Below are 23297 nucleotides of genomic sequence, written 5' to 3' on the forward strand. Positions count from 1 at the left end.
GAACACTATGAATATAGTCTTTAAAAGTCTACTTTTATATAGGCTTTAAAAATTAATTTGATTCAATCCTAAGCTAATTTAGAAATTTAATTTGGGTATACTAATCTCATATACCCATTTATGTGTATAGTTCAAATTCTATGAGTTGAGGTTTGGGGTTCAATTTCTAATACTTTTTAGTCAATAAATAGTAAATACATTAATAATAAAAGAGTTAAAGTAAAAAAATTAATTATTTAAAATATTAGGTTGAATATGAGATTTTGATATATTATCACCACATCTTGGAATCTTTGGAGAATTAATGGGAATAAAAAATAGTCAATAAATCTCAGTAATTTTTCCAATTGACCTGAAAGAAGAGAGATTATAAAATGCACTATATATAATATTGAAGCAAGTTGTATTTTTATTGATTTGTAGCTATTAAAATTGTAATATGCCTTTTTATATTGAAATTTTATTTTCATGGGTATTTAGGAATCTCTTGTAGGACTATAGTATGGGTAGATAATCAATTCACCTCACATGAAATAGTTAGTTTCTATAATGGTAAGATTGATAAATTCATTTTTTAAATTTAGTTCCTTTTTGGCTTAATGAGGCTGTTTGTTAAGGAGGATATTAACATCAATAAAGTTTTACTATAGCATTTACAAATGATTAGCTGCTACACTGATTAAGAACTATAATTAGCATATTACATAGGCAGAGTAATACATGTATATACATACATATATTTACAGACTTTACAATACTAAATATATAAAAAAAATTATTTAAAATAAAAATTATATAAATTTTCTAATTTAGGATTTTAGGAAAATATTATACTATAAATGTATCTACAAATTATATACACAAATCATTAAAGTGGGACTTCATACTAATATTTTTTGCTAGCAACACAAATGGATGCTTGAGCATTGACTAAATCTCCCAGATATACAAAATTTAGGGTTTATTACCAGAGCTCTTTGCCTACATACACACAATCAAATAAGAGAGAAGAATTAAAAGTGGTGTGTACTCACAATCCATCTCTTGGGCCATGGATGCAATGGATGTGATGTTAGGAATTTTAAAAATCAGAGAACTACAGAACTTACGTTTGTGAAGTAGGACCATGTCATTGAGCCAAGCATTTGAGATCTTGGCTGTCTTGACGTGCTTGAGAGACTTGGCAAATTGGAAGATTTGCATTTTCTTCGAGGCACAAACCCTCTTGGATGTCTTTAGTATCAGAAGAGAATGTCATGGGAACATTGAAATGAAAAATCCTTTTCTTTTTCTTAAGTTTAAGTTTTACAGAAGTTGATCGATCAAACAGTGGCTACACGCCGCAATGGATTCCACTGGACCTTTGGGGCAGTGGTTCTAGGTGCGTCACTGAAGCTCAGGAACTGAGCTGGTGCCTCCCGTCCCATGTTAGCGTGCACTGCCACCTTGTTGCCGCCCTTAAGTTTGTTGACGGGCTCACACTCAATCTTCATTGTCATACTTGTCTCTAATTGCTTAGTCACCTTGGATTTGACCTTCCTCCTCATGGGCATCTTGGCCTTGACCTCCCTCCTCATGGGCTTCTTGCTCGTGATCTTGCGAGTGGCTTCTACTTTTGCCGGATTAGGAACACTATTTGGTGGATTGAGTTTGATCTTGACGATGATCGGACCCCTAGAGCAAGCCTTAGGGTCCTCTTGCTCCCCCTTGATTTCCTTGTCTTGGAGCTGTTGGTCCATTTTGGTCCTCTTGATCATAACCTTCCCACCTTTGGCTTCTTCGTTCTCGTCGCGTCCTCTCTTCTTGAGAGTTACCTCCCTATCTTTCTTCTGATCCTCGTCCCTCATGAGTATATCGTTATCGATGATGAGCTCCCTCTCAATCCGCATCCCACTGTGCACTTTGCTCACAAAACTATCCATGCCCCTTTTGCGCAAACCCTGATTTGTGTTAATGCTAAAAGGGTTTTTATAGTCGACTAACACAACCAAAATAACATAAACCGATAAATAATACGCTTTATTGATCAAAGGCCGAGGAGAGTTTTCACGTTGATGGGATAGCTTTCGTTGATGTTTCCAGACCATAGCTTGTCTGCGATGAGCTTGTAAGTGGAGCCTGTGGGATACTACTGTGCGGCGTCCTTGCACACTGGAACGTTTGGCAAGCAAGGGAGGGAGCCATTGTAGTTGTCAAGGCCGCAACAGGCAATGTCATTGTAGAGAAATCCTTGAAAAGTTGAGAGTGACTTATCGAAATACAAAAAAGCTGGAGTAGTTTTTCACGTACCATATTGCGAGTACTTCCCAGAGAACATTGTAGAGGCTGTTGTATATGAGATTGAGGCGAATGGATTACAGGGAAGTTTTAGCAGATAAAGCAGACTGGGGGGCCAAAGTTGTGGTGTTATCAGGGAGGAGGAGACAGGGTAAAACTTGTGCTTTGGCAGCGGAAATGCTACGTCTTCGGTTTGAGAAGAGTGGTGTGAAGGACAGGGTGGTATTCTATCATTCAGGGGAGCAGGACTTTCCTTCAAGAAGCCGAGATAGTTTTGTTACAGTCTTTTATGGGGATTGACGAGTTTCCGAACATACATCAAGATAAGATCTGGTTATGGCCTATAAGCTGATTGTGGAAGACGGAACCGTGGCATTCTCGGTTCTCGAGAGAAATAGACGTGCGCGATAAAGGCGCACAGTTATCAGGCTTACTCTCTCGGGCTAAACTTCCAGATCCAAGCATGGAGGTTGTATTGGGAATGCATTACATCAGTCGGAGTGCTGGAGCCATGAAATCGCGGCAAGAGTTATGGGATCCTGAAGCTTTCATCCGGAAGTTCCTAGTATGCGGCTACAACTTTGCTGATTATGCAGGGGGCCGCACGTTCCAGGATACACTATACCATGGCGTGGACGAGGTTTCAGGTCCATCAGGAAGCAAACTGGTCGGAGTTAGAAGGATTGTAGCCAATCATTCGCTTACCGAGGCTGTGGATGACTATACTCTGGGTGAGCTGCAGTGAGCAAACATTCTCAGGTCCCGTCCCAATTCCAAGCCCCCCGGGTGTGACTTTCTGGATCCGCAGTTGTTGCTATGCGTCGATCTACGTGGTCAAGTGGTTCCCAATGTAACTGAGCAACAGGTGACAATGACAGAGGGGTATCTGTTTCAAGCCATGGTCAGAGCGGAGAACCTTCTTCTTCCTCAACTAGCTGCCGAATATGAAGGTGGACGAAGTCCTGCAGTGCGCCAAGGCTGGGCAATGTTATTCCGGACGTTGAGTGCGAGGTTGATGCTCTGATGGCCTGTGGGGAGTGGGCAGTGGTGTGTAGTATGCAGCGGAACGCGAGCCAGGAGATATGGCACGGGGGAGACGGCCTCGATGGTAAACTGGAAATAGCCTGGGAGAGTTGCGTTTCAGCAACGGGGAAAATGAATGCTTCCCCGAAATCCGTTGTGGTTGACGGAAAGCCGCATGCTGGTGCGGTGTTGATGGAGGCGAAGCAGATCCTTTACGTGGCTTTCTCTGTGATCGAGGAGGAGCCTGCCACTTCCTGGGGGGACGTGTTCTTCAAGGAGAAGCCTGTCACCGGGCTCAAACTGAAACTGTGGGACCTGGTCAAGGACATCGAGGAATCGGAGGTCATTTCAGATGAGTTTTAGAGGCCGTAAAACATTCCTCCCGGCCGCGAGATCAGATTATTATTAATACATGTTTAAGATCATTAGCACCCAGCTAAAAGCATAAGAATCTCGCAGTGAACAGGTGAAGTGACGTTTTTGCATTTGGATGTGAAACATCCATCAGAAGTACAATCAACAGTTTTCTCCTTCACCTTTAGCACTTTCTTATTAAACGGTTTGGGAAAAACTCACGAGACGTAAATACATTTTAGCTACGCACCTGTTCAAGCATCAGGCCTGGAAATCTAGTAAGCCTGAAATGAGCGAAAAGGAAGAACAGCCATGGAGCAAAAGTGAGCTCCTGTTGCTGATGATCCCAAACATATATGTGTAAGTGTCACTCACTCAGTATGGCCGATAGCGCCTCGAGCTGCTGCCACCAGAGCCCGCGTTGTTACTGCTACTTCTATACGACGATGACAGTACACCCCGGCCAAATTGTGATCCCTGTTGTTGGATCCCAGGTTGTTGCCTACGCAGCACACCAAATCTTAGCTCTAAGCGCGAAACTTGAAACAAGCTACTTACAGAACATAGCCAAGCCGGCCATCTGGAAGTTGGATTGGAACCATTGTCATACCAGCGGGAGGAGGCCCGCGTCCATAGATCAAAGGCTGGAAAGCGAGGAGAAACTTGTGAGAAAGAACAGAAAGAAGAAGCGTGTGATCACCTGGTTGTATCTGTTTTGTCCATAGCCGCCTCCAGTTCCTATGTTGTTGTAGATGTCAACTGGATAGCTGTAGGCGGCTGTTCTGGGTTGCAACTGAGAGAGAATTCCCAGTCTCTGAGGAGCTAGAGGCTGGTCCATCCCCTTCTTCTCGACGGGAGGCTTTGCGAGAGACGATTCTAGAACACGACCTGGTAGTTCCAAGTTAAGAAAACTTTAGCCTGCAAGCAAGGAAACATATAATAAGGCTGAGCATACCTTCTAGCTCGTATTTCTCTGTCTTCTCTATCGCCTTTAGCGCGTCATTGCGGTCCGCAAAATGGACAAATCCAAAATCTCTCTTGGGCTGGCCGGGCTTCGATTGAGGCAGCACCACCTTGGTGATCTCACCGTGATGCTCGAACAAGCCTCTCAGTTGCTCCTCGGTCACAGCCTCAGGCAGGTTGCGAACGTAGACGACTTTGATCTGCGAGGACATGAAAGAAAAATAAAATCAGTCTTCGCGCCGCTATCAGCATTTAGCGTTCACCTGTGAGGTGGCAGCAGGTTCCGCCCCTGTACGGGGATCCGCCCAGCTCACCGTGGGTACGTTGTTTCCAAGACGAAACGATGACCTCGACATTAATTTTCTGGCGTGATCGGCACACGCATGGTTGTAGTACTCGACAAAGGCAAAACCTCGATTCTTGCCAGGATTACGAGGGTCCTGCATTTAATGAAACACGTTGCTACACTAAATGTGGCATAGTTGCGTACCTTCAAAAGCTCGACACCCTCAACGCCAGGGCCCTCTTCCGCCAAGATCTTTTCCAGTTCAGGAGTATCCCAAGACTTGGGTATATTACCAATGAACAGTCTGTGCTTTGCCTGTGAATGAGAAAACCGTAGCTTTCGTCCCTGAAACACAACCAAATCAAACAAAGTTCTGACAAATTAACGTCGAATACTCACCTTCAACTCCGAATTGGCCAATGTTTCTATGGCCTTTTCGGCGGTCTCGCGATTTGTATACGTGACAAACGCATAGCCTTTATTGTTTCCAGTCTCCTTGTCCTTGAGAATCCGGACCTGACAATAAAAATGTCATAAAACAGTTCAAATTTGAATCCATGTACCTCGAAAATTTCACCGCACGGACTGCACAGCTCACGGAGATCATCCTCGTTCGTGTCACGGGTGACACCTCCGATAAAAACTTCCGAGCCATGGGGAGGACGTGAGAGGAGGCTCTTTGTCTCCTCGTCGTCGTCAACCTTCATATCCCTGTGCGTTTCTTCTGGCTTCTTCTCCACTTCGTCCTCTGGAATCGTCACATCAACGCTCTCTCCCAGATCAGCGCTTGCATTCTCTCCATTTTGCAGCCCATTTTCGTGATCTGTGGTATAGGCCTCATCTTCGCCACCCTCGTCTTCGTTCATGTCCAAGTCGAGACCTTCCTGGTCGGCCTTCTCTTCCTCAACAATGCCGTCGGTCTCGTCATCTATAACATCCTCTGGCTCAACGTCCCCGTCTATGTCAATTCTCTCGTCGTCGTGGACCTCTGGCGACGCTGAGGCGTCCGACATGTCCACTCCCGCTCCTCGGCAGTAGCAGTAAGCAGCTGCTCACCTAAAAGCTTGTAGTGGAGCTGTGGACAAGGAATAGAAGGGAGCATCCGCAGACGAAGGGCATCAAGAGGAGTAAAAACTGGACAACAGAAAGGGCTGGAGAGAGAGAAATTTGCTGTTAAGGCCATTTGAGAGCAATGAAAATGTAAAAGAAGAATGAAAGGAAGAGCTTCAAGGCCGTTCTAGACAGTGAACAGTGAACAGTAGGCTTTGGCCTTCAAGCATTCATGAAAAAAACTAAAGTTCGTTTTTTTGCGATGAAATCGAGATCAAAGACACGGGCACAAACCACCAATCAGCACCTTCACAGTTAAGTTATGGACCAAATAAACCATTCCACCAAAATGCGCAAAAAACGAAAACAAAATGCTGGTAACCAAACCTACGCGTGAATTTCAGCTACGCCAATGGATTTCTAGTCTTACCCACGCCCCCCGCGCGCAGCAAAACCCTTCCTAGGAATGGCCAGGCAGAGCATGCAGGAGGAAAGAAAATGCGAGCAAAAGAGGCACGGAGGAGCTGAATTGAGAGGCCGCGAGGTACCTGAGAATGCGAATTCGGGGATGGAATGAGCGAATTCGCCGCGAGATTGCTGCGCCAAAAGCCCCTCCTCCCCGGCCAAACCCTAGAAGACGACGCTGAGAAGGAACCCTAGAGCGTGGTCATAATAAGTGGCCCAATCCAGAAAATTGAGACATGGCCCAAACTAGAACAAAGCATGTGAAAACGTGGAAAGATGGCCAATGAGATTTTATTTGGCCCACCTAAAAGACGGGGGAGCATGGCGTGGACTTTGCAAAATCCCCCACCCGGATTAATTAGGTTCCGGATTAAATTACCAGCGTAAAGACTAACCAGCTATACATTGTACGGTGATGATTGCCCGGAAAAAAAGAAAAAGAGGCAGAAATTATAAAAAAAGAAAGAGAGAACGAAATCCACCAAAATGCAGCGAAAATTAGGTCAATGTTTCGTAGCCGTCCAAAAGAGGCCAGCCCAGCGCTGCTATAGCTATGGCGCGGGCGATCTCTCCGCCCGCGGCCAAGAAAAACGCTCGCCGGCTGCGTTGGTGTGCCCTTGAGCCGTGAGCGATCGCTCTACCCTTGGGCGTACTTAGCTACGATTAGAGGACACACCCCTTAGGTCTTCTCCCTCTTCTGTTCCTCTCTCTCTCTCTCTTCCCTCCCCTCTCTCTTACATGCTTTCCTCGCTGGATCCAAGGGAGCTTAGGGCTTTTGTGTGTTTCTAGGTTTTTGAGAGAGCCGGGGGGAGACGACGACGATCTGGTCCAGCGATGGCTGGATCTCGCTGGTGAGAGCTCGGATTGGTGCGCCGGCGCGCGATGATGGCGGTTGCAGACAATGCAGGGATGGATGGATCGGTAGGACTGGGACTGGGAGCCGCGACCGGGTCTTCTCCACAGGGCGGCGGCCCCGGCGGCACTACTAGCAGCTTTGGCGGCATGGATTCATCCCCGGAGCAGCTGTACGAGGTAAGATTTCGACCCGATTTCGCTCGATTTCTCTCGCTCTCGATTCCTCCCGCTGGCTCGGGCGCTCTCTACCGTCGCTCATCGGCTTGTCTGTCCAGGTCGGCCAGTCGCAGCGATCCAACGGCTTGCTAGGCGAGGAGGATGATGAGAATTCCGGCCGGAGTAACGCTAGTAATGACAGTATGAGGGAGCTGGAAGATTTGCTCAAGAAGCTCAACCCCCTGGCCAAGGAGTTTGTTCCACCTTCTCGTGGAGACCCCGCGCTTTCCAAGGAGCTCCTATCCAAGCAAATTAACCATCAACAGCAGCAGCTGCAGCAGCAGCAACCACTGCAGCAACAACGCAAGGTGATCTAGAGGTTCTGCTTGAGACCAAGGCTTTCTTTGTGCTTGCTACTTTTTCTTTTTTTTGCCGGATCTGATCGCAAACTTGGTTTATTCTTTGTGCAGCAAAACGGATACAACACAGGGAAGAAGAGATATAACAATAGGCAAAGCAAAGCGCAGCGAGAAGAGTGTATCCGGCGGACTGTCTATGTCTCAGATATTGATCAGCAGGTTGGTTTCCTTCTCTTCATCCTCGTTTTTTCTCTTCATGCATGTGGATCTTACGTTTGATGCTACCAGGTTACCGAGGAGCAATTGGCAGCATTGTTTATCAATTGTGGCCAGGTGATAATTGCGTACACGATAGTATTTTCGGTTTGTGGTTCTACTGATTTTGAATTCTTATTCTTCTTTTGCAACTCCAGGTTATTGACTGCCGTGTTTGCGGTGATCCCAATTCGGTTCTGAGATTTGCCTTTGTGGAATTCACAGATGAAGGTAAGATCGGTTGCTCCTGTTGTCCATTTTTCTTACATGTTGATGTTGATGACACACCATTGATCAGAGGGTGCTCGCCAAGCACTTAATCTCGCAGGAACTATGCTCGGATTTTATCCAGTTCGAGTTTTGCCCTCTAAGACGGCCATTGTTCCAGTGAACCCGACTTTTCTACCTCGGGTGAGCTACTTTTTGACTTTTACGCGAAGCTCTTTCTCACATATTTTGCTCGGGTGTTTGTATTTTAACTTCCAGTCAGAGGATGAGCGGCAGATGTGCGCACGTACCATATACTGCACGAATATCGACAAGAAGGTGACTTTCGAGGTTGTGTCCAGCGTCGATCTATGACACGGAAGATTTTATTCCAGGTCTCCCAATCCGATGTGAAGCTATTTTTCGAGTCACTTTGTGGTGAGGTAAGAAGCATTTTCGAGTCTCTCTCCTTTCGTGTTTGCGCATTTTACGACTCTTTGGTTCTCTTCGTCCAGGTGTCGCGCTTGAGATTGCTGGGCGACTACCATCATTCTACTCGAATAGCGTTTGTTGAGTTCGCACTGGTGAGCGAATAGATTTGGTCCTTGGGAGCTCGTTGCTTACGATCACAACCTCTTTCGCAGGCTGAGAGCGCTATGGCTGCGTTGAATTGCAGCGGTGCAATTCTTGGCTCGCTACCAATTCGGTAAAGACACTCGCTCGATCACCGATTGTTCTTTCTTACAAACTCCCGATACGTCTCTTACAGGGTGAGCCCGTCGAAGACCCCAGTCAGGCCTCGCTCACCTCGACCATCTTTGCGCTAAAGATCGGCGATTACCTGGAAGGTATAGCTTTCGAGCTTTTATTTTTGGTGATCTCTATCACAGGGCTCAGCGGTGCTTGTTTGCCTTTCTCCCAGGCTGGCACAACAGCACACTGTGCGTGTATCCTTCCCGACATTGGTGAGATTTTTTTTTTCCGGTGGTGGGGGCTTCGGTGGAGAGAAAAGTAGGCCTTTTTGTTTCACATCTCATCCCTCCTTGAACATAGCACACACAGCGATTGTGAGACACTGATGAGATGAAACAAAGTGGCAAAGGAATCTTTGGGAATCTGGGAGAGTCGCAGGGAGAAAAACCATTTTATTTTTGTTTTTGGGTCTTGGTGCGAATATTCTCTGGCTCGCGAGTACCGGGATATTCGGGAGCGGGCATATTCTCTAGCAAATTGGGACCTACGTGGCACGTGAGGGGCCGACGTGGACGCCTGGTGATCGCTCTCTTGGCCAAAAAAGCCTGAGAGCTATGGAAAAAGAGAAGTTCTTCGCGTGAGTGGGGGCTACCTTTGGTAAAAGAAAAATTTTAGGGAAGGTATTAATGTACACAGCGGTGTGTAGCTTGTAGGACTGCGTCTTGATTCTTGGAGCGAAGAGAGGGGAAAATGCCGCTGGGATTCGATGCTTCGGCGGCCGATCCATCCGATACGGCGTCAAGAAATGGCGATGCGCACCTGTGCGATCTCATCAGCGACATCGATTTCTCCAAGCTTGTGGCGCTCAAGCCCCGGCCGATCGAGACGCAGCGGTCGCTGGACGAGCGCACGCTCAGTGACCTAGTTTCGCCCGGCATTTCTCCTCTGCCGCCCTCGCGGCACGAGATCGGTGAGAATTTCTCCATGAATTGGTTCCGTTCGGCCTCCAACACGCCGCGGTCGCTGCTGGATCCCAATCCCGCGATGATCGATGCATGGGAGCAGCTCCGGCGATCTTTGGTGTATTTCCGCGACAAGCCGATCGGGACAATCGCCGCCAACGATCCGGTGGAGGAAAGCCTCAACTATAACCAGGTCGGTTCTTTCTCTTGCCTGTTCTTGCAAGATTTCGCATGCGCGATTGATATTACGGGCCGCATTCCAGGTTTTCGTGAGAGATTTCGTGCCCAGCGCCCTCGCTTTCATCATGAATGGCGAACCCGAGATTGCGAAGAACTTCCTGATGAAGACATTGCGGCTGCAAGCGTGGGAGAAGCGAATCGACTGCTTCACGCTCGGCGAGGGCGTAATGCCGGCGAGCTTCAAGGTATTGCATGATCCCAGCAGGACCGACACGATGATCGCCGACTTTGGCGAGAGCGCGATTGGGAGAGTCGCTCCCGTCGACTCGGGCTTCTGGTGGATCATTCTCCTCCGTGCCTATGTCAAGGCCACCGGCGATCACAACCTTTCCGACGATCCCGACTGCCAGCGAGGGATACGATTGATCCTCACCTTGTGCCTCTCGGAAGGATTCGACACCTTCCCGACTCTACTCTGTGCCGATGGCTGCTGCATGATCGATCGCCGGATGGTAAGGAGTTTCGATTGAGGTCTTTGTTCTGAGTTTGTGGCTTCTTGCAGGGAATCTACGGGTACCCGATTGAGATCCAGGCGCTGTTCTTTATGGCTCTCCGCTGCGCAAAGTTCTTGCTCAAGCCGGAAGCTGGCGGTAAAGAGTTCATCGAGAGGATTGACAAGAGGCTCCATGCCCTGCGATACCATCTCCGCTCGTACTTTTGGCTCGACTTCCAGCAGCTCAACAACATCTATCGCTACAAAACAGAGGAGTACTCGCACACAGCGGTGAACAAGTTTAACGTGATCCCCGACTCCATACCCGACTGGGTGTTCGACTTCATGCCCATGAAAGGTGGCTACTTCATTGGGAATGTGAGCCCGGCGAGGATGGACTTTCGGTGGTTCACGATTGGAAACTGCGTGGCCATCCTCTCGTCGCTGACAACGCCGGAGCAGGCCACCGCGATCATGGACCTCATCGAGGAGCGCTGGGACGATCTCATTGGGGAGATGCCACTTAAGGTAACGTATCCGGCACTGGAAGGACACGAGTGGAAGATTGTGACCGGCTGTGATCCCAAGAACACTCGATGGAGCTATCACAACGGCGGCTCGTGGCCAGGTACTTTGCCTCTGCTGCTACATTTGTGACTTCCAAAGTTCTAATTCATGTGGGCATTGTCCAGTGCTCCTGTGGCTGCTGACGGCGGCTTGCATCAAGACGGGGCGACCCCAGATAGCTCGCAGGGCCATTGAGATCGCCGAGGCCAGGCTCAGCAAGGATGGGTGGCCGGAGTACTACGACGGAAAGACAGGTCGCTACATCGGCAAGCAGGCCAGGAAGCTCCAGACATGGTCAATTGCGGGGTATCTGGTTGCCAAAATGATGCTGGAGGATCCTTCGCACTTGGGGATGGTGTCACTGGAGGAAGACAAGAAGACCAAGCCGTACCTTACCAGGTCTAACTCGTGGACGTGCTAGATAGTTCAGGGAGCTCGTCGTACAGGGAGGGGATTCGATCGATCGGTTTAGAGATCTTCAGATAGATAGATAGGCGGGGGACGGAGGCAGGCCGTTAACTTGTGGTTGGATTATCCGCGGAGGGATTCGATCAGAAGTGGTTTTGTGGCCTGGGGAAAGTAGTTGCTTTTACAGAATAAGCTCCGAGGCTATATCCTTTTTCGGTGGGGTTGTTTTTACGAGGAGGGTCATCTCATCGCTTCGACCAAGTTCGCTTCTTGGTGAGTGCTGCTCTGGGTTGCTTAGGGTTGGATAATCTTCTTGTTGCGGTTGTTTTTTCGCGTGCAGGAGATGGCGGCCAAGGCTGGCAAGAAGGCGCCCGCCACTGCTGCGGCTAAAGCTCCTGCGAAGGAAAAGGCGAAGAAGGAGAAGGTCCCATCAACGAAGGCAAAGTCCACGACAACGAGGACAACGAGAAAGAGCTCGTCCCCGAAACCTGCTCCTGCGGCCTCTTCTCCACCCAAGAAGGGCTCGAGGGCGCCTATGACGCATCCGCCTTACCTCCAGGTACTTTCACTCTCTCCCCTGTTTTGCTTTTTCTCTTGTTTTCGTTTTGGGAATGTAGATAGATGTATGTTCTGACGCGAGGCGGTCTGTTTTCTCCCAGATGATCACGGAAGCCATCTCGACGCTCAAGGACAGGACGGGGTCCAGCCAGCCCGCCATCGCCAAGTTCATCGAGGAGAGGTACGAGAAGGATCTCCCGGAGAACTTTCGGAAGCTACTGTCGGTCCAGCTCAAGAAGCAGATAAAGCAGGAGAATCTGGTCAAGGTGAAGGGCTCGTACAAGCTGTCCCAGGAGCTCAAGCAGGCCAGCAAGAGCAGCAACAGTGCGGCGTCCAAGGCGCCAGCCAAGGCCAGCGACACTACCGAGACCGAGAGTAAGAAGAAGAAAGCTAGCGCTACCACGGGCACTGCTGCTACTACTACTGCGAAACCAAAGGTGACCAAGGGAGGTAAAGAGGCCAAGGCAGCGCGGACAGTCAAGGCAGCGAAGGCAGTGGCAGCGAAGAAGGCGGCGAAATCGCCATCGCCATCGCCGTCCCGGGGCAAGTCGCCGAGATCGAAAGCGCAGTCGCCATCGTCATCGCCATCGCCGGCGAAAGCTTCTTCGGCCAAGGGGGGAAGCAGGAAGACGAAGGCGTCTAGCGCTGGATCGCCAAAGAAGAAGGCCAGAACCAAGGCGAGCAAGTAGGAGATCATGGGCGGATGGAGATCATGGACGGGGATTAATTTTTTTGGGGTGCTTTTTGTAACATATACCACCAGCTCAGCCTAGCTCTTGACTGTTTGCGATTGATGCTTTCTTCTCTTCCAAATTTGTCTTTCCTCGTTTTCACTTCTGAGCTCCTCTGGAATTTGGACAAGTTGATGAAAGTCTTGGGATTGGAATCCATATAGCAACTCGAAATCGTCCAGAGAATCTTACTGGTGTTGCTAGATTGAAAAGCTTTGGACAAGCTGTCAGTGATGATCCAACTCTGTTTCATTGGTACTTCATAGATTGAGAAAGCTCCCACGCCCTAATTCCCGCCAAGGGCTCGAATTCAAATCAACGGCCAAGATGCAGCATAAATTTCAAATATTTGGATCCCTGCCGTCCAATCACAGAGGATGTCGATCGCCCATTGGGCTTTGCGGACTAGATTGAAGAGGATCTGGCATTTGCCTTGGCTGCTTAGAGAGAGAGAGAGAGAGAGAGAGAGAGAGAGAGAGAGAGTCAGTACGGAGTCATGGAAACGAAGAAGAAGAATCCAAAAGAACAAAGAGAAAAAAGAACAATTCATCACATGAGCTCTGCAAGCAAGCAGAGCAACCAAAAGGAGTGAATAGACAGCGCCCAATCTAAGTCTAGATCTATTTCCCTTTGGATCGTGCTCGCTGCTCGCGAGAAAATCAAACAAGTAAACAAGGATGGAAACAATACAATGAAGAAGATAATTCATTCTCTAGTTTTCTTGGATCCTCTAAAGGATACATCCTTTAAACGGCCAGGATGGAGCGCAATTCAAACATTTAAATCCGGCCAGCGAAATCCGGCCGTCCGATCACAGAGCTGCCGGGATGCGGCGTCGGCCAGCGGCGGTGGAGGCGAAGGAGCAGCACACGGGCAAGTAAGTGGGCGTCTTGCGGTGCGCGCTTGTCACCACGGCCTTGGTGTCAAACACGCTCACGCCCTCGAAGAAGCCATCCACGCACTGGATCGTGGGGAGCACGAATCCATCCAGCCGGGTTTGCTTGGCGCTGTAGGTGAAGGGGACGCGGCATTTCCCTTGGCTGCATTGCAGCTTGACAGTCACCTGCGAGGAATCGAAAGCATTAGCGAGACTGTGAGAGCAATCGCAATCGCATCGATTGGAAAGAGCTCAAAGGAAGCCACTATGGAAAAGAGAGTAGTACAGAAAAGCTGGAATCGAGTCACGTACAAAGGAAAAGATATAAGGGCAAAGCGAAAGGTGGAAGAGTCTAAAAGAACAATCACATGAGAGACGACGAGGAGAAGACGAGAAGCATCTGAGCGTGACTACTGGAAGAAAAAGGGAAAACATCCAGTGATTCAATCCTGGAATCTAGAGAAGCAATCCGAGCAGCAAAGAAAATTAAGAGATTCCAAACAATGAACAGAGGAGAATAGAAACGAAACTTTCCAGAATCGCTTGATGAGAAGCGATGCAACGAGGAAGAAGAAGAAATCAAGCAGATGCGATGCAAAAGCAACCAAAACAAGAAGTTGAGCCTCAGAATGCGATGGAACCAAAAGAAAGAAGCAATAAAACGAGATCTGCGATGAAACATCTCAAGAAATCTCGCCAAGAACAACAAAAAAAAAGCATAAGAGAAAGGGAAGAAAGAAAGTATTAGCACTCTAAGGAACTCTGCGATGAAACAAAGGAAACTTCTCAAGAAATCCCGCAGGAACAAGAAGAAAAACCAAAAGACGAAGAAAGGAAGAGAAAGAACCATACATTGATCACAAGACAAACGCGATGCAACGAAGAGGAAGATCAAGCATAAAAAGAAAGAACTTGAGCCTCAGAAGCGATGCAACCAAGACAAAGAAGCAATCTAAGGAAGTCAAGCCTACAGATGCGATGAAACAAGGAAAACTTCTCAAGAACTCTCGCGAGAACAAGAAGAAAAACCAAGATCCATACCTCTTCCCCGGGCTCCACACTCTTGACAGTGTAAGTCGACTGGAACTGCACAGCCTCCTCCACCACGGCGCACATCCTCGTCTTGAAACACTGCGCGGCGCCAACCGTGATGCTCCCCTCCGCGGACGTCACCTCGGGCACCCCCACCGTGAAGCTAGTCCTCGGGCACGCCTCCACGAAAGTGGACGAGTCCGACCACCGGTGCCTCCGCGACACCGATAACGAAAACTTCACTTGCACCACCACATCGCACGGCTTCTGCTCGCTGTTCGTCGCCACCCCGCTCGCCACCTCCACGCTCTTCACCTCCACCACCTCCGCCATCTTGAGCGAGTACGCGATCTCCTCCAAACTCTGCGACGCCACCGCGCCCCCGACCACGAACCGCGTCGCCGGATCGTTCATCCCGCACGCCAGCCCGCACAGCGCGTCCTTCCAGTACTCGGTGTAGCGCTTGAGGAACCGCCCCGAGAAGGCCGACTTGAGCGCCACCTCGGTGGCGCTCACCTTCACGGGCTCGAAGTGGCACGCGGTGTTCGTCAGCGCGTGCGAGCGATCCACGTCCGCCCACGCCCAGTTGACGCAGCTCACCCGCCAGAACTTGCCGCTCTTGACGTTCTGGATCATCGCGTTCCCGTTTGGCAGCAGCACTACTTCGTGCGCCGCCGCAAGCTCGCCCTTGGAGGAGCTCGCGAAGCTCAACCAGTTGATGTCGCGCTGGTACTGCGCGGCGAGGAACAGCCCATTGTCCGACTTGAGCGTGAGCAGCTGCGGGAGAACCAGCGCCGTCTCGGACGCATCGCAGAGCTCGAGGTGAGTGTGGACGTCGCACGAACTCCCGACCGCGTTGCAGCCGTGCGGGAGCTGCGACTGCGAGAACCATCGCAAGTAGCTTCCGTCCGCCAAGGATTGCAGCGCCACCGTGCTGCTGCTACTGCTGCTACTCACCCGGACGATCTTAAAGTTGGAGCTCGTGTCCGAGGACGCCGGGGTCTCGTCCCGGTTCGCCACGATCCAGCTATCCTCGTTGCGGCTCCAGTAGCGGCCGTTGGAGGAGCGGATCATCACCACGTCCGGGAGATCCTTGTGGCAGATGATCTCGTGAGTAGCCAGCCGCGACGGCTCCAGGGATGTAAATGTGAGGTACGGTACTCCATTCAGAGCGTGCACTGTGAGGAGCTGACCATTGTCGCCTTTCAGGGTCACGAAGCGGGGGAAGAGCTTCTTGGACGAAACCATGGCTCTCCTTGGATCTCGGGCGGTAGATCTGGGAAGAACTTCGGCTGGAACTTCTCAGCGCCTACACAACCGAGAGGATTGGATAAGAAACTCGAAAGAGAGACACGAAGAACTTAAGACGATGCACGATCAAGTTGTATAGTTTACCTTGGTCGATTACTCGTAAGCTTTCGTTTCTCAAGCTTTCTTTCTCGGTGATTTCAAGTCTAGCTATAGTGCTTGCCCGATCAGCAGTGATCTAAGTTACAGTCTTTATCGCCCGCGCTGTGACCAACTTGCGTTTCGCAGAAATATTTATTGGCGATCTCTGATGTAACTCCCTCTTCTTTATCCTTCTTCATGTGCCATGGTCCAGGTCGTCGTTTTGTTTGTACGCGCTTGGAAAGACTCGGCCATGGCAGGCTATAGCAATTTGCCGCCACTTGGTATTTGCAGCTAGAAAAAAGATCCCAATAGGCTAGCAGCTATGAAAAAACAGATAAAAAATTCTCACATCAAGTTTACGTGGTGGAAGATCCACAATGTCGGTGGTCCAATATTAAAACACGAGATTTCTCAGAGAGATCCAAGTGATAATATGTATATATGTTCTGTTTTAGATCTTGCATAAAAGTCAAGACTTTACAGTGACCTCAACTATGAAACAAAATCCCCATGGGCATTTGCTGCAAGGAGCTAATCCCATGAAAAATCTCGGGCCTGGGGACGATGGTCTTGCCGGCAAGAGAAGCAAAAGACACCTGCTATAGCTTATTGCACACTGTCCATCGAAGATCACCCCTTCACAACCCACATTCTCTCCTCTCAAGTGAAATCCCAGCACTTCTCGGGGACGAGCGCGACCACGATGCCATTGATCTTGTCGCTGAGCTTGATCTTGCAGCTGCACCGGATGGAGGGATCGAAGTCGGGCGGCGTGAAGTGGTGCTTGAGGACGTGAAGCTCGTCCTCGGTCGGCTCGGGGATCCGCGCCCTCCACTCGTCGCTGATGCTCACACGGCACACGTAGCCATAGCACGAAGTGTCGAGCTGGTGTGACAAGTGGAGGCGCAGCCCTGCATTCACAAGAGCCCTAAACAGCGACTGACCTGCGAGCGCGCGCACCGTGTGGCGCCGCCCGTCCTCGTCCACCGCGATGGCCGTCACGATGCGCGTGTCGACGCGCGGCAGGGAGTCGCCCGGCTGCCGGACCTGGACGGGGAGGAGATCGGCCATGCCCCGCCGCCCCAAAACCCCAAATGCAGCTGGAATCCGCCATGGATCTGATGCGCCGTAGCCTGGCGCTACGACTGGGGACGCGCGAGAGGCCGGGATGGACGATGCCGCTACTGCGGATGCCCGGCGCCACGCCCCTGCTAGCGCCATCCCTCAAGAGCCCTTAAAATATTGCCCTGACCTAAATCGAATCTTCCTTACATTCTTGGAATATACCTGACCGAATCGGTTTTATAGCCTTGGAATATACCTGATAGAGATGACACCTCGTGGTTTTGTATGATCCAACAAGAAAATGGGACTTCTCCCTCTCCTCCTCCGCGGAGCGCCAAAGCGCTTCCTCCGCGCTTCCGGGAGCTATCGATCGCTCTACGAATCCAATTCGCGGCGGAGGCGGCACGGCACGGATGCAGCAGCGGCGGATCAGGCGGTCAACTCCAGGGCCGATCATCGCCCCGACGATCAGGTTCGCGAATTCCATGGCGATGGAGGTTGAAAATCTGTGATATTTCGGGGCCAGATGCTGGATTTTCCAGGCGCCAAGGCCGCATTCACCTCGAGGATGGAGTTTATCTCGCCCAATGCGGCCGAGGCCGTGCCGTGCTTCCGGATTCTCGACGATCTAGGGCGTGCTCTCGACGGATCCGACATCCCTGAGGTATGTGGGGAAGAAATTTCTTGTAGTTTGGATTGGACGATTGGTTTGGTGGGTGGAGAAACATCGATTTTTTGATAGTTTGGTATGAATGATTGGTTTCTTTTTGGTTCCAGGTCGATTCTTCCTTGGCGGTGAAGATGTACCACACCATGGTACGATTGCAAACCTTTGATAGCATTTTCTACGAGGCTCAAAGGCAAGGCCGGATTTCTTTCTACTTGACTAACATAGGCGAGGAAGCGCTCAACGTTGCATCCGCGGCAGCTTTGACAAAAGACGACGTTGTCTTTCCCCAGGTGAGGATTAGATTCTTGGAGGATAGAAAAACAAATCGCTTGTTTTTGTGTTGTCACCATAGCTTTGTTTGCTGATTTTTCTTCTTTCTTCTTCTTTGGCTCGGCAGTATAGAGAGCATGGCGTGCTAATGTGGAGGGGTTTTACGCTTGACGAGTTTGCCAACCAGTGCTTTAGCAACGAAGCTGGGCACGGGAAAGGTAGGCAAATGCCGATTCACTACGGCTCGGAAAAACTTAATTACTTCACAATTTCGTCACCCATAGCGTATGTAATTCTTCTCGTTCTTTTTCCTCTATTGATTGACTCTGTCATCTTTCTCTGTGATTCAGGACGCAACTTCCTCACGCCGTAGGAGCAGCTTATGGACTAAAAATGGACAGGAAAAATGCGTGTGCCGTGACTTACTTCGGTGACGGTGGATCGAGCGAGGTGGAATAACTCGTACGCAGTAGCTTTATTGATCTCTTCCCATCCTTTTTCTACAGGGTGATTTCCATGCTGCTTGTAACTTCGCGGCGGTGCTAGAAGCCCCCGTCCTGTTTGTATGCCGGAACAATGGCTATGCAATAAGCACTCCAGCATGCGAGCAATACAAAGGCAAGCACTCGATCCAATTGCTAGCGTTTGTTTTAACAACTTCACAATATTTCTTTCTTTTCTTGAACTTTGATGCTCCAGGCGATGGAATAGTGGTGAGGGGCCGAGGCTATGGCATGACGAGTATCAGAGTTGACGGAAACGACGCGCTGGCAGTCTTCAAAGCCGTAAGCGCAGCTCGCAAGCTCGCAGTGGAACAAAGCAAACCCGTCCTTATCGAGGTATTCTCTGAGCAACACGCCTTTCTTTCTAGGGACCACATTCTATAACTCAGTGTCGCTTTCGAGCATCTCAGGCAATGACTTATCGCGTCGGGCACCACTCCACGTCCGACGACTCCACAAAGTACCGGAGTGGAGAAGAGATTGCGCACTGGAGAAGCGTCCGCGACCCGGTCCTGCGCTTCCGGAGATGGCTTGAGAGCAACGCTTGGTGGAGTGTCGAGGACGAGAAGGAACTCCGAGGAGCGGCGCGAAAAGAGGTACATTGAATTTCTTCGCAAGCAACCATCAACATCGCTTCTTCTACACAAAAAATACGAAACAAACAGGTGATTAGTGCAATGAACCAAGCCGAGAAGAAGAACAAACCTCCATTGTCCGAGCTCTTCACGGACGTATACGACACTCTTCCGAGGAATCTGCTCGAACAGGAGGCCACGTTACGAGACACGGTATCTAAAAATCCACCGTCCCTGGCCCCGCACTGACAGGTAAGCCAACTTTAAAGCTCTGGAATATCCTGGACAGGGAATCAAAGTCCATTGCATGGATAAGGACGTCATTCTGCCACTGAATAGTCCCCAGTCGTGATATTCCGCTTGATTTCTTTCTTTTCCTTCTCGAATTTTTTTTTCCCTCCTTCCCGGCCTCGACCTGTGGATAGATAAGCTGGTCTTATCCGCCTCTTGGCTCCCCACTGATCTTTCGATCCATCGTCAAGGTGTCTTGAGTAGATAAGATGTTCAACATTCCAGCTTGTAACTTGATTGGCGAAGAGCCGCTGGCAATGACCGGTTGGGTCCTGAGGCACATCAACGAGGGTCAGGCGCCTGCCAGTCCTCGTAAAGGCGAGAAGACGAGCTGTATGGAGCCGACGAGTGAAGAGGCTGCCGAGTTTGATAAGCTCGACTTCCTCAAGTTGGATGGAGTCGACCGGCAGGGGCGGAGGATCGTTCGCATCGTTGGCAAGTTCTTCCCAGGTACTTTGGAGATCTCTTCCTCTTTGCTCGTCTAGAATTGTTCTGACCATCGTGCTTTCCAGCCGCTGCCTTTAGCAAGGACAAGCTCCACGCCTACATTCTCCACAAGCTCAAGTTCCTGAGCGTGGAGGCCGGTGGCCCTTCCTTCGTTGTCGTCTACTTCCACACCGGCGTCGAGAACAGCGTCAACAATCCCGGCTTGCTCACTCTCAGATGGCTCTACGAATCGCTGCCACCGGAGTCCAAGCACGGGATCGACGCCATCTACTTCGTCCACCCGGGGCTCCAATCCAGGCTTCTCCTCGCTACTCTCGGCCGGATGTTCCTCAGCGAAGGGTGAGCAAAATGCAAAATCCTCTGTATCCCCCCTTCTCATCTTTTCTCCATCTCGAAAGTAGCTCTTTTCCTGTTCCACAAGCTTAACTTCGTGATCTTCCTGTGCCACAGCTTCTATGCGAAGGTGAATTACGTCCCCCGAATCGAGTTTATGTGGAGCTACATCGATTCCGACCAGCTCGAAGTCCCCGAGTTCGCGTGGGAGTATGATGACAACTTGGAGTGCCGGCCTTACTTCGACTATGGATCGGCGTCCGAGGATCTCAGGCACGTCCCTCACATAGGACACCCGCACTGCGTGACGTAGAAGATGCCGACTCGCACGAGCCTGTGATGTAAATAAATCGTCCCGACGTATCTGTAAGTGGTCCTTGTCCTACTCTACCAAGGAATCTATCCTGCCTCCACCCCCTTCCTCCTAGTCTCTTCCCGGAGGACTGTGCACGCTCTCGAGATGCCGGGCATAAGAGAAGTTCTTGAGTGGCTCTGGCTTCCTGGGACGATCAAACTTTGGCGATGGCGACGTTGCTGTGAGGCTCAATCCGGTCTCGTCTTTGCCAGGGAGATCGAACTTGGGCGAAGCTGCTTCTGCTGGCGGTGGTGCCTTGATGAAATCCCCGAAGCCTTTGGTGTCAGGAATCGATGTTCTAATCGGAGGTATCTTGCTTAAAGCTGCGGGAAATATCTTTGGTGCTGGATCCTCGGCTGGTGTTGGATCGGCGGTCATTGCAAGCTCATCAATGTGGAGGACGTCATCTATACGCGATATAATGCTGAACGCCAAGCTTTCCAAAACACGCGAATAGCTTTCCAGGATGGACTGTCCGACGTCCTGCAGAAGGAACATTGGCCCGTCACCAAAAGCATGTGCTTGCCGCATACCTTGTTATACTGGATCTTGTGAATGTCCAAGAGAGTTTGCGGTAGTCCCGGGAACTTATGCTTTAAGCAAAGCAGGAGAGTTTCGGCTCTGGCTATTAAGGTCTCTCGCCGGTCGCCGTCTCCGACCAAGTCCTTCATAAGTCCACCCCAGGAAGATCTGGCATTGGGCTTTCCATCGGTATGAGGATGCCTCGAGCTTACTTTCCGTTTCCACGTATGAATAGCGGCTTCCACGCGGTTGGCGATCTCCAGAATGTGGTGCTCGGATGCCATGGTCAGCGTGGCCAGCAGAGCTTCAGGAGAGAATTGCTCGAAAGATAGGCAGCGATAGAAACCTTCGCCTAAGCTTGATCTCCCATTCTGCAAGAAAAAACACAAACATTTACATTTGCGAACTCCAATTGAGGACGCTTACCTTTGGAAGAGATTCCCAATACACCTCAGGCACGTCCATTTCGGAAAGTACCTGTGCGTTAATGGCCATTGAAGCTTTCAAGACCTGATTAATACTGTCCTTCTGATGTTGCAGGCGCTTCTTCGACTCGGCGGACAGACCATTAGCGGGAACTCTTGGCGTAGGCAGCCACCATTTTTCTTCTTGCCTCGGTAGCGATTTCCTTGGAGTGCCTTGCTCTTCCGCTTCAGACATAGCGACACTCTGGTCGACATACCAAAACTCAGTCTTTGAGAAACCATCCAGACATTCCTGTATGGAAGAATTAGTTATAAGCAGCTGCCGATCAAACTAAGACAAGCTCGTTACCAGTAACATCATATCAAGTTTCCGCAACGCTGGTAGATTTATGTGTAGATCTGCCCGGGGATTACTGACCATAACCTGCAAACAAAGATCCGGATCTTACGCCGTCACACGTCAAGAACAGCAAACACACCTCAACACTACTGCCGTCCGGAAATGTCTGCCAAGTCGGAACGAGCTCGACGATGTGATCGGTAACAGACAGTATCCATTCCATCTCTCGTCGCCACATTTTCTTCTTCTCCACGGATAGAGGCTCCAACCTCCAAAGCTCTCCAAACACGGATGCTGTGACAATACCACTCAATCAATCACCCTCCGCATACGAAAAAAGAAGGAAAAAAAAGAAAAGACACACCAGAAAGGTTCGTGATGGCATTCGAGATCGCCAGTGCAGTGCACACACCTTTACTGCCTCCAGACATATCCTCGCCCAGCAATAATCTCGCGAACCTCTCCTTCATCATCTCCACTTCTGCAAACGAGCATCTCGAGGTGTTCTTTAAAAAGCCCGTGAAAGCGGAAAAAACAAAGTGCTTACCAGAGGCCTCAGTCTCCCTCTTCTCTCTTTTCTCCTCCCACATACGCGTTCCTTGTTTTGTGCCCGAGAATGGCTTGGACAGCATGCCCTCGTGCTTCAAAGGCCAGCCGGGAGACACTCCACTGGGAGCTTGCTTCTCTTCGGGGTGCCAAAATGGCTCCCTCGGACTATAGCCACCATCGTCGTCGAAATCCAAGCTCGCGCTGGAGCTAGTGCTTGGGTACTCGAGCCGGTCATCGCGAAGAGCGTTTGGATGCTTCTCCCCGGCGCCGAAGTAGGCATTGATATGCAATGCCTTCATACGTTCCGCCGCCGCTGGGAAAAGGAAGCGAAGAAACAACGATCAGTGAGCACGAAAACTAGGAAGGAAATGCCTCTACCTCCACCGGGCGCGTGATCTTTCGACTTTGATCTCCAGCCGTTGTCAGCAGCAGCTCCAGATGCATACACACCCTCGATGATGCTCCCCAACCTCGCCATCGCGGCCTCATTCTCGACGCCTAGCCATCACTCTGCGCTCCAGGGCTAGAATCTTGAACAGAAGCCCTGATTCACTGCGAATCTGCCAAGCTCGATCCAATGCAGGTCCCAAGAACTCCACATCACAGCTCAAAATCCAGACCTAGCGGACGCGCCTGGTGACTGATCGCGCCAGCAGCTCGTTCGATCCTCCCCGAAATCTCTCGATCCCTAGGACAAATATTTTACCCTGCCGGAAAGATCGCTCTTAAGCCTAGAGCTCCGCCATAGCGCCAAACCTTGCTTGCTTTCGGAGCCACAAGCCACTCGAAAGCTTCCACGTGGCAGCATG

The 23297-nt window shown here is 50.2% G+C and overlaps 9 protein-coding genes and 1 long non-coding RNA gene across 13 annotated transcripts; 5 read left to right on the plus strand and 5 right to left on the minus strand.

Annotated features, from left to right (window-relative positions):
* Positions 1-3761: 3761 nt before the first annotated feature.
* LOC9631430 (heterogeneous nuclear ribonucleoprotein Q) lies at positions 3762-6632 on the minus strand. Of its 3 annotated transcripts, none has more exons than XM_024673184.1 (9): positions 6502-6632; positions 5467-5978; positions 5303-5419; positions 5108-5248; positions 4881-5057; positions 4610-4817; positions 4355-4542; positions 4213-4298; positions 3762-4156 (listed from the first exon to the last, which is right to left on the minus strand). In XM_024673184.1, the coding sequence occupies exons 2-9, from the start codon at positions 5914-5916 to the stop codon at positions 4030-4032; spliced, it is 1494 nt and encodes a 497-aa protein (XP_024528952.1). In that variant the 5' UTR covers positions 5917-5978; positions 6502-6632; the 3' UTR covers positions 3762-4029. The 3 variants fall into 3 exon arrangements, with proteins under 3 accessions (XP_024528952.1, XP_024528951.1, XP_024528950.1); XM_024673183.1 differs by having other exon boundaries at positions 5467-6054; XM_024673182.1 differs by having other exon boundaries at positions 5467-6195.
* Positions 6633-6898: 266 nt separating this feature from the next.
* On the plus strand, positions 6899-9365 carry LOC9650498 (polyadenylate-binding protein-interacting protein 8). Its single transcript, XM_002968209.2, has 12 exons — positions 6899-7450; positions 7549-7797; positions 7900-8007; positions 8077-8121; positions 8202-8274; positions 8342-8454; positions 8530-8589; positions 8646-8693; positions 8766-8834; positions 8895-8956; positions 9020-9098; positions 9173-9365. Exons 1-11 carry the CDS (start codon positions 7301-7303, stop codon positions 9075-9077), a joined length of 1035 nt encoding a protein of 344 aa, XP_002968255.2. The 5' UTR covers positions 6899-7300; the 3' UTR covers positions 9078-9098; positions 9173-9365.
* Positions 9366-9504: 139 nt separating this feature from the next.
* LOC9631431 (probable alkaline/neutral invertase F) lies at positions 9505-11593 on the plus strand. The gene is made up of 4 exons (XM_002968210.2): positions 9505-10098; positions 10169-10597; positions 10648-11206; positions 11271-11593. Exons 1-4 carry the CDS (start codon positions 9694-9696, stop codon positions 11564-11566), a joined length of 1689 nt encoding a protein of 562 aa, XP_002968256.1. The 5' UTR covers positions 9505-9693; the 3' UTR covers positions 11567-11593.
* Positions 11594-11701: 108 nt separating this feature from the next.
* On the plus strand, positions 11702-13019 carry LOC112345783 (histone H1-II-like). The gene is made up of 3 exons (XM_024673186.1): positions 11702-11826; positions 11894-12112; positions 12213-13019. Exons 2-3 carry the CDS (start codon positions 11897-11899, stop codon positions 12798-12800), a joined length of 804 nt encoding a protein of 267 aa, XP_024528954.1. The 5' UTR covers positions 11702-11826; positions 11894-11896; the 3' UTR covers positions 12801-13019.
* Positions 13020-13520: 501 nt separating this feature from the next.
* LOC9631432 lies at positions 13521-16277 on the minus strand. The gene is made up of 3 exons (XM_002968511.2): positions 16147-16277; positions 14761-16060; positions 13521-13905 (listed from the first exon to the last, which is right to left on the minus strand). Exons 2-3 carry the CDS (start codon positions 15997-15999, stop codon positions 13654-13656), a joined length of 1491 nt encoding a protein of 496 aa, XP_002968557.1. The 5' UTR covers positions 16000-16060; positions 16147-16277; the 3' UTR covers positions 13521-13653.
* Positions 16278-16556: 279 nt separating this feature from the next.
* Positions 16557-17397, minus strand: LOC9650499. Its single transcript, XM_002968512.2, has one exon. It carries the CDS (start codon positions 17362-17364, stop codon positions 16804-16806), a length of 561 nt encoding a protein of 186 aa, XP_002968558.2. The 5' UTR covers positions 17365-17397; the 3' UTR covers positions 16557-16803.
* An 88-nt stretch (positions 17398-17485) lies between these two features.
* LOC9650500 (2-oxoisovalerate dehydrogenase subunit alpha 1, mitochondrial) lies at positions 17486-19627 on the plus strand. Of its 2 annotated transcripts, XM_002968211.2 has the most exons (9): positions 17486-17680; positions 17735-17872; positions 17986-18168; positions 18276-18433; positions 18499-18598; positions 18655-18766; positions 18848-18987; positions 19062-19247; positions 19317-19627. In XM_002968211.2, exons 1-9 carry the CDS (start codon positions 17510-17512, stop codon positions 19473-19475), a joined length of 1347 nt encoding a protein of 448 aa, XP_002968257.2. In that variant the 5' UTR covers positions 17486-17509; the 3' UTR covers positions 19476-19627. The 2 variants fall into 2 exon arrangements, with proteins under 2 accessions (XP_002968257.2, XP_024528953.1); XM_024673185.1 differs by having other exon boundaries at positions 18655-18987.
* LOC112345784 lies at positions 19235-19450 on the minus strand. Its single transcript, XR_002992160.1, has 2 exons — positions 19357-19450; positions 19235-19290 (listed from the first exon to the last, which is right to left on the minus strand). It is a non-coding gene; the product is annotated as an uncharacterized LOC112345784 (long non-coding RNA).
* On the plus strand, positions 19509-20718 carry LOC9631433 (protein GDAP2 homolog). The gene is made up of 3 exons (XM_002968212.2): positions 19509-19967; positions 20030-20303; positions 20415-20718. The coding sequence occupies exons 1-3, from the start codon at positions 19727-19729 to the stop codon at positions 20608-20610; spliced, it is 711 nt and encodes a 236-aa protein (XP_002968258.2). The 5' UTR covers positions 19509-19726; the 3' UTR covers positions 20611-20718.
* LOC9631434 (rop guanine nucleotide exchange factor 7) lies at positions 20671-23278 on the minus strand. The gene is made up of 8 exons (XM_002968513.2): positions 22867-23278; positions 22487-22801; positions 22304-22420; positions 22079-22233; positions 21949-22023; positions 21601-21891; positions 21186-21545; positions 20671-21135 (listed from the first exon to the last, which is right to left on the minus strand). The coding sequence occupies exons 1-8, from the start codon at positions 22964-22966 to the stop codon at positions 20722-20724; spliced, it is 1827 nt and encodes a 608-aa protein (XP_002968559.2). The 5' UTR covers positions 22967-23278; the 3' UTR covers positions 20671-20721.
* Positions 23279-23297: the final 19 nt, after the last annotated feature.

The sequence above is a fragment of the Selaginella moellendorffii genome, unplaced genomic scaffold (genome assembly GCF_000143415.4).
Source record: "Selaginella moellendorffii unplaced genomic scaffold, v1.0 SELMOscaffold_10, whole genome shotgun sequence".
In the NCBI taxonomy this organism is placed as follows: Eukaryota; Viridiplantae; Streptophyta; class Lycopodiopsida; order Selaginellales; family Selaginellaceae; genus Selaginella; species Selaginella moellendorffii.

What these genes read in the sequence shown, in the direction of transcription:
- LOC9631430 (XM_024673184.1), bottom strand. Translation starts at nt 5,916, where the DNA reads ATGTCGGACGCCTCAGCGTCGCCAGAGGTCCACGACGACGAGAGAATT. An exon ending in TGGCCAATTCGGAGTTGAAG is followed by an intron (nt 5,249 to 5,302) that starts GTGAGTATTCGA and finishes GTTGTGTTTCAG; the next exon opens with GGACGAAAGCTACGGTTTTC. An exon ending in AGGGTGTCGAGCTTTTGAAG is followed by an intron (nt 5,058 to 5,107) that starts GTACGCAACTAT and finishes CATTAAATGCAG; the next exon opens with GACCCTCGTAATCCTGGCAA.
- LOC9650498 (XM_002968209.2), top strand. Translation starts at nt 7,301, where the DNA reads ATGATGGCGGTTGCAGACAATGCAGGGATGGATGGATCGGTAGGACTG. An exon ending in TCTCAGATATTGATCAGCAG is followed by an intron (nt 8,008 to 8,076) that starts GTTGGTTTCCTT and finishes TGATGCTACCAG; the next exon opens with GTTACCGAGGAGCAATTGGC. An exon ending in TGTTTATCAATTGTGGCCAG is followed by an intron (nt 8,122 to 8,201) that starts GTGATAATTGCG and finishes TTGCAACTCCAG; the next exon opens with GTTATTGACTGCCGTGTTTG.
- LOC9631431 (XM_002968210.2), top strand. Translation starts at nt 9,694, where the DNA reads ATGCCGCTGGGATTCGATGCTTCGGCGGCCGATCCATCCGATACGGCG. An exon ending in GCATGATCGATCGCCGGATG is followed by an intron (nt 10,598 to 10,647) that starts GTAAGGAGTTTC and finishes GGCTTCTTGCAG; the next exon opens with GGAATCTACGGGTACCCGAT. An exon ending in CAACGGCGGCTCGTGGCCAG is followed by an intron (nt 11,207 to 11,270) that starts GTACTTTGCCTC and finishes GGCATTGTCCAG; the next exon opens with TGCTCCTGTGGCTGCTGACG.
- LOC112345783 (XM_024673186.1), top strand. Translation starts at nt 11,897, where the DNA reads ATGGCGGCCAAGGCTGGCAAGAAGGCGCCCGCCACTGCTGCGGCTAAA. An exon ending in CGCATCCGCCTTACCTCCAG is followed by an intron (nt 12,113 to 12,212) that starts GTACTTTCACTC and finishes GTTTTCTCCCAG; the next exon opens with ATGATCACGGAAGCCATCTC.
- LOC9631432 (XM_002968511.2), bottom strand. Translation starts at nt 15,999, where the DNA reads ATGGTTTCGTCCAAGAAGCTCTTCCCCCGCTTCGTGACCCTGAAAGGC. An exon ending in GTGTGGAGCCCGGGGAAGAG is followed by an intron (nt 13,906 to 14,760) that starts GTATGGATCTTG and finishes GATTCCTCGCAG; the next exon opens with GTGACTGTCAAGCTGCAATG.
- LOC9650499 (XM_002968512.2), bottom strand. Translation starts at nt 17,364, where the DNA reads ATGGCGCTAGCAGGGGCGTGGCGCCGGGCATCCGCAGTAGCGGCATCG.
- LOC9650500 (XM_024673185.1), top strand. Translation starts at nt 17,510, where the DNA reads ATGGGACTTCTCCCTCTCCTCCTCCGCGGAGCGCCAAAGCGCTTCCTC. An exon ending in ATCATCGCCCCGACGATCAG is followed by an intron (nt 17,681 to 17,734) that starts GTTCGCGAATTC and finishes TTTCGGGGCCAG; the next exon opens with ATGCTGGATTTTCCAGGCGC. An exon ending in GCAAACCCGTCCTTATCGAG is followed by an intron (nt 18,988 to 19,061) that starts GTATTCTCTGAG and finishes CGAGCATCTCAG; the next exon opens with GCAATGACTTATCGCGTCGG.
- LOC9631433 (XM_002968212.2), top strand. Translation starts at nt 19,727, where the DNA reads ATGTTCAACATTCCAGCTTGTAACTTGATTGGCGAAGAGCCGCTGGCA. An exon ending in CGTTGGCAAGTTCTTCCCAG is followed by an intron (nt 19,968 to 20,029) that starts GTACTTTGGAGA and finishes CGTGCTTTCCAG; the next exon opens with CCGCTGCCTTTAGCAAGGAC. An exon ending in CGGATGTTCCTCAGCGAAGG is followed by an intron (nt 20,304 to 20,414) that starts GTGAGCAAAATG and finishes CCTGTGCCACAG; the next exon opens with CTTCTATGCGAAGGTGAATT.
- LOC9631434 (XM_002968513.2), bottom strand. Translation starts at nt 22,966, where the DNA reads ATGGCGAGGTTGGGGAGCATCATCGAGGGTGTGTATGCATCTGGAGCT. An exon ending in ATTGGGAATCTCTTCCAAAG is followed by an intron (nt 21,546 to 21,600) that starts GTAAGCGTCCTC and finishes TTTTTCTTGCAG; the next exon opens with AATGGGAGATCAAGCTTAGG. An exon ending in ACAAGATCCAGTATAACAAG is followed by an intron (nt 21,136 to 21,185) that starts GTATGCGGCAAG and finishes TTCCTTCTGCAG; the next exon opens with GACGTCGGACAGTCCATCCT.